At 42.0% G+C, this 10,165-nt stretch overlaps 1 protein-coding gene across 1 annotated transcript; it reads left to right on the top strand.

Moving 5' to 3' along the window:
* The first annotated feature begins 483 nt into the window (after window positions 1-483).
* Window positions 484-9,134, top strand: nars1 (asparaginyl-tRNA synthetase 1). The gene is made up of 15 exons (XM_085357953.1): window positions 484-669; window positions 1,996-2,078; window positions 2,183-2,248; window positions 2,413-2,505; window positions 2,622-2,711; window positions 3,479-3,557; window positions 3,935-4,005; window positions 4,463-4,549; window positions 4,934-5,155; window positions 5,888-6,087; window positions 6,175-6,310; window positions 6,437-6,550; window positions 7,102-7,233; window positions 7,763-7,894; window positions 8,280-9,134. The coding sequence occupies exons 1-15, from the start codon at window positions 627-629 to the stop codon at window positions 8,409-8,411; spliced, it is 1,680 nt and encodes a 559-aa protein (XP_085214079.1). The 5' UTR covers window positions 484-626; the 3' UTR covers window positions 8,412-9,134.
* The last annotated feature ends 1,031 nt before the right edge of the window (window positions 9,135-10,165 follow it).

Below are 10,165 nucleotides of genomic sequence, written 5' to 3'. Positions count from 1 at the left end.
ACATTCAATCTAAACACAACACACCAGCGTATTGAATGTGTCCAGAGCTTAAAAGTAGAAAATAGTTCTACTTAAGGTGAAAGGTATCAAGATCACCCAGACAGATTCACTGACTGAAAATCTGGCTTTCTGTTCATAAAATTACATTTATGAATGTGGAACCATGGGCACATGGTAGCATTAAATAATTAAAAAAAATTATAGCATCAAATGCGGAAGCATCTTTGCCCCCAATGATTATAGCAAACAATTAAAATATTCATAGACTAAGAAGCAAAATAAGAAAAACTATTATCAACCACAAGAGTCTTCTTTGATTTCAGTCCCCGTTGCTGATTGGTCGCATTGTTATGGCACATGAGTTGACTGACGCGGTATTCCACCAATTGGATTTGCTTGACGTCTCCACTCTCGCCAATCAGCGCCTGGGAAATGAAAACACACTTGAGTCTCCTCCCTCTTCCCTTCAGTGTGTGTGAGAGCAGGCTGTAGCAGGGCTGATGCAAAGTTGCATGTAACCGGTTAGCAGTGAATACCGGTCGTCGGCTTTGGAGGTTAAATTCCGTATTCTTTAAATATAAAACTAGCGCGTTTTAGCGGGCTGCTGCTGCAGTAACAGAGCCGAAATGGCGACGGAGATAACGAAAGATGTGGAACAGATCTCAGTAGGTAAGGAAGGAGAGTGAGCTAGCTGGTTAGCTAGCTCCCACAGACATGTGTGGCTTTAATATTGCATCAGTTGCAGAGATGTTAGCAGTTAGACTGCTGTGTAACGCCGATTTCTGATTCTGTCAGGTCTCTGGAATGATGTGAGCTAATATGTGGCATGATCACACATCGATCGGCCCTTCTTACCGCTGCAGAACCAATGAAAGTCATTATACAAACGAAAACATTAGCAAGGATATGCTAACATTTAGCCACGGCAGCTGTCAGTTTGCAGTGGAGAAGCAAAAGGAGGCTGCGGCAGACCTGGATTTGAATATCTCACCGTCTTTTATTTAATTGATCAAACCAACATCTAACCCGTGACTGTATTTCAGTCTGTTTTAATCAAGCAGAAAACTGAAGGTACTTTCGGTTTCATTTTAGGGTGTCACTATGATAGAATTCACACATATGTGGTGTAAATATACAGCAGATTTTTACACATTACATGTAAAGTTCGTGTAACGATAAAAAGCGTGACAGTCTTAGTCTTTACCATTGCCTGTTGTTACCCGGAGGCTGACTATTTTACATGTCAGATATTTGAACACATGATGCAATCTTGCTGATCACATTGCTCAGTGGTATGTAGTAAGTGTGAAAAGTACTGCATCTCCAAATTCTTCACCAGGACTAAATTGGAATACAGTTTTATTTATATAGCGCCAGTCACCTCATTAGCTTTATATTACAATATTAAAGAGGGAACCCCAAGGGTCACACGGTCACTTATGAGGATGTACTCACTTTTAAAAGGAACCAGAATAAATGAGAGATGGTGCAAGATGACCTGATCCCATAAGCTTGAACAAGTAAAGTTTGAAGCCTGAACTTAAAAGTACAGAGGGTGTCTGCCTCTTTGTCTGACATTCTTTAGCTATCAGGAAGATCTCCTGTGTAGGAGCCGGTTGCTGAAGGCTCTGTCTCTGATTCCTCTTTTGGAAACTCTGAGTCTGAGAACAATGTTCTCTACTAGGATAATTTGGTACTTTGAGGTCTGAGATATGGTGGGGCCTGATTTTGCAAGACTTTATATATGAGGGGCAGAAGTTTAAATTCAATTCTCATATAAGAGGGCGCTAACGTGGGAGAAATGTGACGTCTCCTTCTTGTCCTTGTTAGTACCGATGTGTGGAAGTATTTTAAATGTGTTTTTCTCACAGCATTTTAATTCTCTTGAGTGACGAGTAAGCCCTGCCTTGAACGCAGGTAAAATCTGAGCGCCAGAAACTTAAGAGATTGCACATACTGAGAAAATACTGAGCCGACTGTGCTGGTGTTTCTCAGGTGAGCTGTATGTGTCAGATAAATGTGGCAGCGACCAAGACGGAGATGGCACGGAGCAGAAACCCTTCAAAACTCCTCTCAAGGTAACTTGTTTGTTTACTTCAGATGTGCACGGGTAAAAATGCTTCAGGCTGCATGGATTGTGGGATGTCTGTCAGCACCTCACTGTGTCTTTGGATCTTCACAGGCTCTGTTGTTTGCTGGAAAGGAGCCGTTCCCCACCATCTTTGTAGAGTCCCAGAAGGAGGGAGAGGTTGGTTATATTTATAGATGATCACTTTAACAAGGATAGAAATCCAATCTTTACCATTTTGAACCCAACTTTGCAAGTTTTATTCCAGTACCAGCTGCAGCACCTGTTTTTACTAACTGTTATTAATGACTGATTCAGTTCATTTTCCTCCTCGTCTCCCTCAGCGCTGGGCGGTGATCTCTAAGACACAGATGAAGAACGCAAAGAAGGCTTTTAACCGCGAGCAGATAAAGAACGATGCCAAAGAAAAGAAGGAGGTTTGTGTCTAACCTCGAGATGTTTCCTACAATCAGTGGGTCACACAAAACATTCTACAGATTCAATCGTTTTGTGCTTTTCTCTTCATTATGGCTCCGCTGTGTTTGTCGTAAAGGCCGAGGACAACGAGAGGAGAGAGAAGAACCTGGAGGAAGCCAAGAAGATCGTCATTAAGAACGATCCCAGTCTGCCTGAGGCTGAAGCAGTCAGTCTTTCTTATTTTACCTGTATTTTGGCTCCTGCTCCTGTTATAAAGTTTGGTTTTAAGTCTGATTGAACTTGAACACAGAAGTTAGCAAAAAACAGTCCAAAGAACAGCAGCTCTGAATGCAGCCTCATTTCCAGCTCCATCTTTTTAGTGTTAGACTCAGAGTAGCTTTGCATGATTCACAGTTCAAAGTAAACAGCTTGTTTCGTTTCTATCTGAAATCACTGAATGACTGCATTATGCTTGATTTATGTTTACATTTAATTTGAAATATAAGGCCTGAGCTTTTGGTTGCTTGCAGATTTATAAACCTCCTTATTGGGAACCGTTTTATGAGAATTGTTGTAAAATAATATATATGAGAAAAAATAAGAACAGCCCTCTTAACCTGTTCCTTAAAGTTTCACTTTTTGGTTCTTTACATTCATTTTTAATATTTTGCAGCGGATGCAGCATTTCTGAATAAAAGTCACATACAGTTTAAAAACAAAGAAAGCAGATTAAGCTGAAAGTAACTGGCTTTGTGTAGATAGAAAACAGTTCACAGACGACATTCCTGAACCAGAATGGTTTGTGTGGAGCGATAAGCTTTGGCTGGTTTGCTGCTGTTTGAATTGAGCAGCTGAAACACAGAAGTTTGTTTTAAACCCCAAACTAGCTGAACAATCAATAGAAATAGAAATATGACTCCAAAGTCTGAATCATTTCACTGATTCTTCTTCTTCCTGGTGATGATTTAAAGATGATTGTTGTCTTTATTTCAGGTTAAAATCCATCGTCTCCAAGAAAAGAGAGGCCAGAGGGTCAAAGTGTTTGGATGGGTTCACCGCCTCAGGAGGCAGGGTGAGGAAACAGTCGATCCATTCAGTATTTACTCATTCTCATTTCAATTTAAGATTCCAAAGTCAGAGAATTCAAAACTGATTTGTTGCTTGTTATTCATTTATAATACGGACAGCTGCATTAAAGGCTTAAACGAGGATATTTCTGAATTATTTTGCATTTAAGAATAATGTCAAAATGACAAACTTGAAATGAAAAGATTAATTTGTAAGTTTAAGATTCTTTACTGACTGTGAAAAGAGAGAAATGAGTAAGATTCAGTTTTTAAGATTGAGCCAAATTAAGTTTTTTAAGAGGATAGAAATAATTAAAATGTTACTTTGAGTCAACATATGTGTATTATTATGTTTTTTTGCTTTTTATTTTGTCTCCTCCAGGGAAGAACCTGATGTTCCTTGTGCTGAGAGATGGCACCGGTTTCCTCCAGTGTGTCCTCTCCGATCAGCTGGTAAAGCTTCATAAACCCCCATTTTTAACCTTTCTACACTGTGAGCTACATGTTATGGTTAAAAATTAAATGTTCATGTCCTGTCACGGCCAAAAGTTTGGCACCGGTGTGGTTTTTCACAATCTTTGCTGCTTCTGTCTTTATTCACAGTGTTTCTGTGTTGTTGTGCAGAGTGATCAGAAACATATTCACAAGCTGCAAAGAGCTCCCTGGGATTAAAAAGTTGTTTGTTTGTTTTTTGGGGGGGGATAAACGTTTAACTGCCGCTCCTAAAACATTTGGCCGTGAATGTAGTTCAAGACATTTCTTTTTATCCTCTACCACCAGGCCTAAGCAGAGAATCAAAGATTTAACAAAATCGGTGGGAGTGATTCATTTGAAGTTGGTGCTTTAAAAAGAAGCTGTTTAATTTCTGAAGTTGATTCTGAGTGCGACTCTCTGTTGTTCTTGTCTTTAGTGCCAGTGCTACAACGGCTTGGTTTTGTCCACAGAGAGCACGGTGGCTATTTATGGGACCGTCACTGCAGTTCCTGAAGGAAAGCAGGTAAACTCACCTGCTGCAGAAACCTGCTCTGCCTGTGCATGCTCACAGGAAACTAGGTCACCCAGAGCAACATGTTTACATGCCCCACAGTTCTTCCTGGAATCATCCTAACAAGAAATCACCGCATGACTGAAAGTGTATTTCAGTAATGAGATTTGAGTTTCTGTTATTTTTATCAGTGTACAGTAAATATGTTGTGTTAAACTAATAGTTGAACAGAACAGAAAACTTTGTCTTCTGCTAAAGTCTGAACCATGACTGAGGAACAACCTGAACAATCTAGTAAACCGTCTGTTTCCACTGATGAGCCTCCTCAGCCGTTACAGATGCTCTGCAGATGCAGGACGAGATGTTCAGTGAGTTCTCCACGTCTTCTTTTCTCAGGCGCCCGGAGGCCACGAGCTGCACGGCGACTACTGGGAGCTGGTTGGCTTAGCTCCGGCGGGCGGGGCCGACAACCTACTGAACGAGGAGTCGGACGTGGACGTCCAGCTGAACAACCGACACATGCTGATCAGAGGAGAGAACGTCTCCAAGATCCTCCGAGTCCGATCCACAGTCACACAGTGCTTCAGGGACCACTTCTTCAGCTGTGGGTACTACGAGGTGAAGCACAGATTTATTGTGGATGCCAAAATGTGGTGGGGTTGGGTTTGTTTTGTTTTTGCTTCTTCACCTCTAACAAGGAAAGAAACCCCCAAACCTGATGACCTCACTTTTAGTCAGTGACACTCTGTGCCTCTGTCACAGGTTGAGAGTAGTTTTGCAGATTAGGAATCAGATCCACCTGAACTGAAAAGCTCCTTAGTCACGTCAAGTCGATGCTGCTGGCCAGATGCAAGCTAAATAGCTTTTTTCCAGTCTTCTTAAAGCAGCTGCTTGAGTGTAGCTGGTCACATATTCCACCTGCAAATATCTGTCTGTGGCCTAAGTTTGTAGTTTTTAGCTGATTGTCTTATCTGGGACCTATTGAAGGATTTAGCCTCTATCAGATAAGAGCCTGGTGCTACATCTTCTTATCAAATCCAAATGCATTCAAATCACTTCTTCAGTTTGTTTATTTGATTACAGATATTTTAGTCATAAAAGTGCAGTTTAATAGTACAGAGAAGTCTCACTCGACAGCTGCTCGCTCAGAAATAAAGTCGGTAATAACTACAAACCGTTATGGTTGTTTTATTTTATCCTGCTTTGTGATTGGCCCGTTTCTCCTTTATTCTGAAAAATATGCAGCAGCAGTAAGTTTGAGGGTTGAGTGTGAAAAGGAGCAGACAGCTCGGCATCAGACTGAGGATCGCTTTGCTCTACAATAATCGTTAATTTATTTTTCCGGTGTAGATCACTCCTCCGACTCTGGTGCAGACTCAGGTGGAGGGCGGCTCCACGCTCTTTAACCTCAATTACTTTGGCGAGCAGGCGTACCTGACGCAGTCCTCTCAGCTCTACCTGGAGACCTGCATACCTGCCCTGGGCGACACCTTCTGTATCGCCCAGTCGTATCGGGCCGAGCAGTCTCGCACTCGCAGACATCTTTCTGAGTGAGTCGCCACGTTACAGCTTAAAAGCCTTTCTGCAAAGATCTATCATTTACTTACAGTGTTTTTATTATTGTCCTCCATGGTTAGATACACTCACATCGAGGCGGAGTGTCCCTTCATTACATTTGAGGACCTGCTGAACAGACTTGAGGACCTGGTGTGTGACGTGGTGGACCGAGTGCTCAAATCTCCCGCCGCAGAGCTGCTCTACGACATCAACCCTGTACGTGACGAGCGACAGTTTTGTGCTCCTGCGTCATTTTTCTAACTATTCTGGAGCATTTGACCTCATAACATTCACATGTGGTAGTAAAGTTGATATTTTGTTTGGTGACTATGGCTTTTCCAGAACTTCAAACCCCCGAAGAGGCCGTTCAAGAGGATGAACTACAGCGAAGCCATCGAGTGGCTCAGAGAGCATGACGTCAAGAAGGACGACGGCACCTACTACGAGTTCGGAGAGGTGACGGCTGAACACAGCACATCATTCAGCTGCTCAGCTCATCTTATAAAGTCCCCAAAACGTCTGATATCAAAAAAAAAATTAATCAAACATATTCCAAACAATTCAAATTCATGAGTGCATACAATCCATTAAACATTCATCAATGTTTTATTAAGTTTTAAAACAGTCCCCTCGATTAAAATGTTAAAAATTTTCCAAAAACACCCACATCTTCATTCCTTAAAGTATTATTCACACCAGCTCCTCTGAACGTCTAAGCCGGCCTACACTTGTGACAGACAAACAGGAAAGTGATCTTCAAAGATCCTGTCAGTAGCAGAGAGCTGCGGTTTTCAGAGACGCCTGTAGAGGGCACTATTGTACAACTTGTTAAAAAGCTCAGCTGTCAAACTTTGGTCTTTTCAGATGTTCTGCAATCATTTACAATTTATAAATACGGTTTTCTCCTACCTGAAGAGTTTTTTTATTTTGAATATTCATGAAGTCTTTCTTTGATTCTCTCTCTTTCTTTGACTTGCCTGTTGTGTCGATATTTCTCCCTCTGTCAGGACATCCCCGAGGCTCCAGAGAGGCTGATGACCGACACCATCAACGAGACCATCCTGCTCTGTCGTTTCCCGGCCGAGATCAAGTCTTTCTACATGCAGCGCTGCACCGAGGACAAACGCCTCACCGAGTCGGTACGAACCTCACAGATCCAGCTGCGGTGTGGCTGAAGCCTGGTTAGAGAGCGGGGAGGTCATGTCCTTCACTAAAAGTACAGTTTCTGTGTGAAGAGGAGCATGAGCTCTTCACTTCAACCTGAGCATTAAGTAGGTAAAAAGGTAAAGACTTAAAGTATAAGTAAGTTGGTGATGAGTGAGTTAAAGGCTCGGCAGGAGAGTGTGAGTGACCTGTGGTGTGAGAGACGAGGTGTAGAGCTTCACTAAAGCAGGTCATCTGTGACTAAAAACAATGTTTTATCTTAAAAATAAAGGCAGGACAGCAGAACGGCAGTTGTGATACAGCGGCATGTCAGGAAACAACCAGCGGCCTTATTAAGATATGATCTGATATATTCATTAAACACAGTAAAGGTTCAAAGTTCTTTATTTGTCACATGCATAGTTATACAAGTATAACACACAGTGGTCTGTCTCTGTTTTACCAAAAACAAAAAACGTGAGTTACCTGGATCCCTCGAGTATCGTATGTTTGTCTGTGCTGCAGGTCGACGTGTTGATGCCAAATGTTGGTGAGATCGTGGGAGGGTCGATGCGTATCTGGGACGCTGAAGAGCTGCTGGAGGGATACAAGAGGGAGGGAATCGACCCGACTCCATACTACTGGTACACAGACCAGGTAAATGAACACTGGTTTGACCTCAGATGTTTTGTGCACCTCACTACATCTTTACTTTGTGCAGTTAAACGACTCACGTGGCAGTTAGTTTGTAACGTTAGCTTGAATAAGGTTATCAAACATGCGCTAGTCGACGTTAGCCAGAAGAAAGACAGTTCAGGACTTGGGGACCAAATCCTTGTTCAGCTTTATCATTAGATAACAGTGGTTCTCTTATGGCTGATGCAGTGGCTTCCAAACTTTTTGTCTCCGAGGACCACCAAACAGGAAGTCAAGATTTTAAGGCCCACCTGGAATGAGCCCTAACGTTTGGCTTTATTGCATCACTGCATGTGTGTAGTTGTTGGTAGCTGTGTGTTTCAACAGGCTTCTGTGTGTGTTTCAGAGGAAGTATGGCACGTGTCCTCACGGCGGTTATGGTCTGGGTCTGGAGCGTTTCCTCACCTGGCTGCTGAACAGACACCACATCAGAGACGTCTGCCTGTACCCGCGATTCATCCAGCGCTGCCGACCCTGAGCACTCACACGCCCACACACACACACACACATGCAGTCAGTACACCCGCATGTGGCAGCGCACATTAAATGAAACCGAATCCATAGTTTGCCCGTGTAGCTTTCATTTCTGAAATCTGAAGAGTTTAAAACTTCACCATGCAACTCCTCAGAAACAAAGTCGGACGCCAGCTGTGCTTCGCCTCTAACCTTCACAGCTTCCTCCTGTGACTTCAAAAGTGCATCTGATCATGTTCAGTGTCTGATTATTAAACCAGAAATAAACAGTTGTTTCCTGTAAGTATCTGCTTCTGAATGTTGCAAAATATTAGCTCAGTCCACCTTAAATTCTTTGTTTTTCTTCGGGAAATTTGGCTTTAAACATTGAACCTGCAGCCACGACATTTACTAAAATAAGTCAGCCTTAAGAATATTTCAGGTGCTCCTGAACAGAAAGCTGAAAAATATGAATCGAAGAATAAAACAAATCCACTTTATTCCTGAGACTCATCGGTGCGTCCGTCCTCCTGAAGTCTGGACTCAGGAGAAATTCACAGCCTCAGCATTGCTTCTCCTGCACGTGGTCCTGGGAACATTTTCTCAAAACTGTTCGTCATTGGTGGTTTAGAAGTGTGACATACTGTACGTGTTGGCCTCAGGGGGTCTTATTGTGTTTCTGTTCTGCCTCTTCATCTGAAATAAATAAACTCTTACTCGATCAACTGAAGTTAAATAAAAATATGATTCAGACGTGGCTGCTTTGGGCTTGTGTCCTTTTTTTTTTTTCTCCTTTTAACCGTAACAAAACCTTAATTATTTAACCTAACAAACACTACAGGACATTTTAATGAAAGATATTTTATATTAACTATTTTTACTAAGTTCACACAACGTCTGGCCCCATGTCATGCTCATCATCTTGCAAAAATCTGTGCCTTTTGTTGCTGCTCCACATGCTACAACACCGCCCCTACAAAGTTCCAACAAAGCAACACTTTAAGATGCAGTTTTTGCTCCTTCCAGGCCGGATACTTTGACAAAATCCTCGTAGACATTTCATCAGATCAGCTTGGTTTTTGGTCGGATCAGTCTAAAGATCACAGTGATGCTATATTGCAAAGCGTTTGAGTTCATGTTGGAGGGCATGTCCATGGCCCTATTTATCTTATGTCAACCTTAGGACTGATGTTTTTGCACCAACTTTCTTTTGATTGGCTGCTCCTCACAAAACAGAAGGAAATTGCAGCGCTGCAGTTCCACTTATGACCACTAGAGGCTGAGATAATCCAACACTTGCTTATAAAGACTTTGAAGCGAAAGAACCCAAATGGCGACAGGTTGCGTCTGTGAGAACTTCCCCATCTGGCAGCTTTTGTTTCTTTCTTTGTGTTTCTGCTTAATTTAACTTCCTCTTCTTGTAAAAATGTTTTTAAGGAAGAAGGAAACATTATGCAAACTGGAGAAACTGGTATTATTTAATAGGAATGTGGGCCATTCAAACGAGATTCTGATTCAAGGAAATAGTTTTTTGAGCTCTTTAGTAAGGCCTGATGCTGTTTAAAACACACTTCTATAGCATTTTAATCCCTTATTTAATTAGTTTGATTACCGGGAGGTTGTTAGGCAAATGTTTGTAGACGCTTTAAAAAAAACCCATCAAAACACATGTTCTGACAGAGCAAAGCAGTCGTAACAGGCTGTTTATGATCAGCATGGTAAGCCTTTGGCCACTTTTGCACCAGAAAGTGCAGCATAAAATACACAGCAGGTCAATGA

This window comes from Diplotaxodon limnothrissa, linkage group LG7 (genome assembly GCF_057381915.1).
Source record: "Diplotaxodon limnothrissa isolate DT_005_m linkage group LG7, D_limnothrissa_male_GT1.1, whole genome shotgun sequence".
In the NCBI taxonomy this organism is placed as follows: Eukaryota; Metazoa; Chordata; class Actinopteri; order Cichliformes; family Cichlidae; genus Diplotaxodon; species Diplotaxodon limnothrissa.
This window is presented reverse-complemented; position numbering and strand designations above follow the sequence as displayed.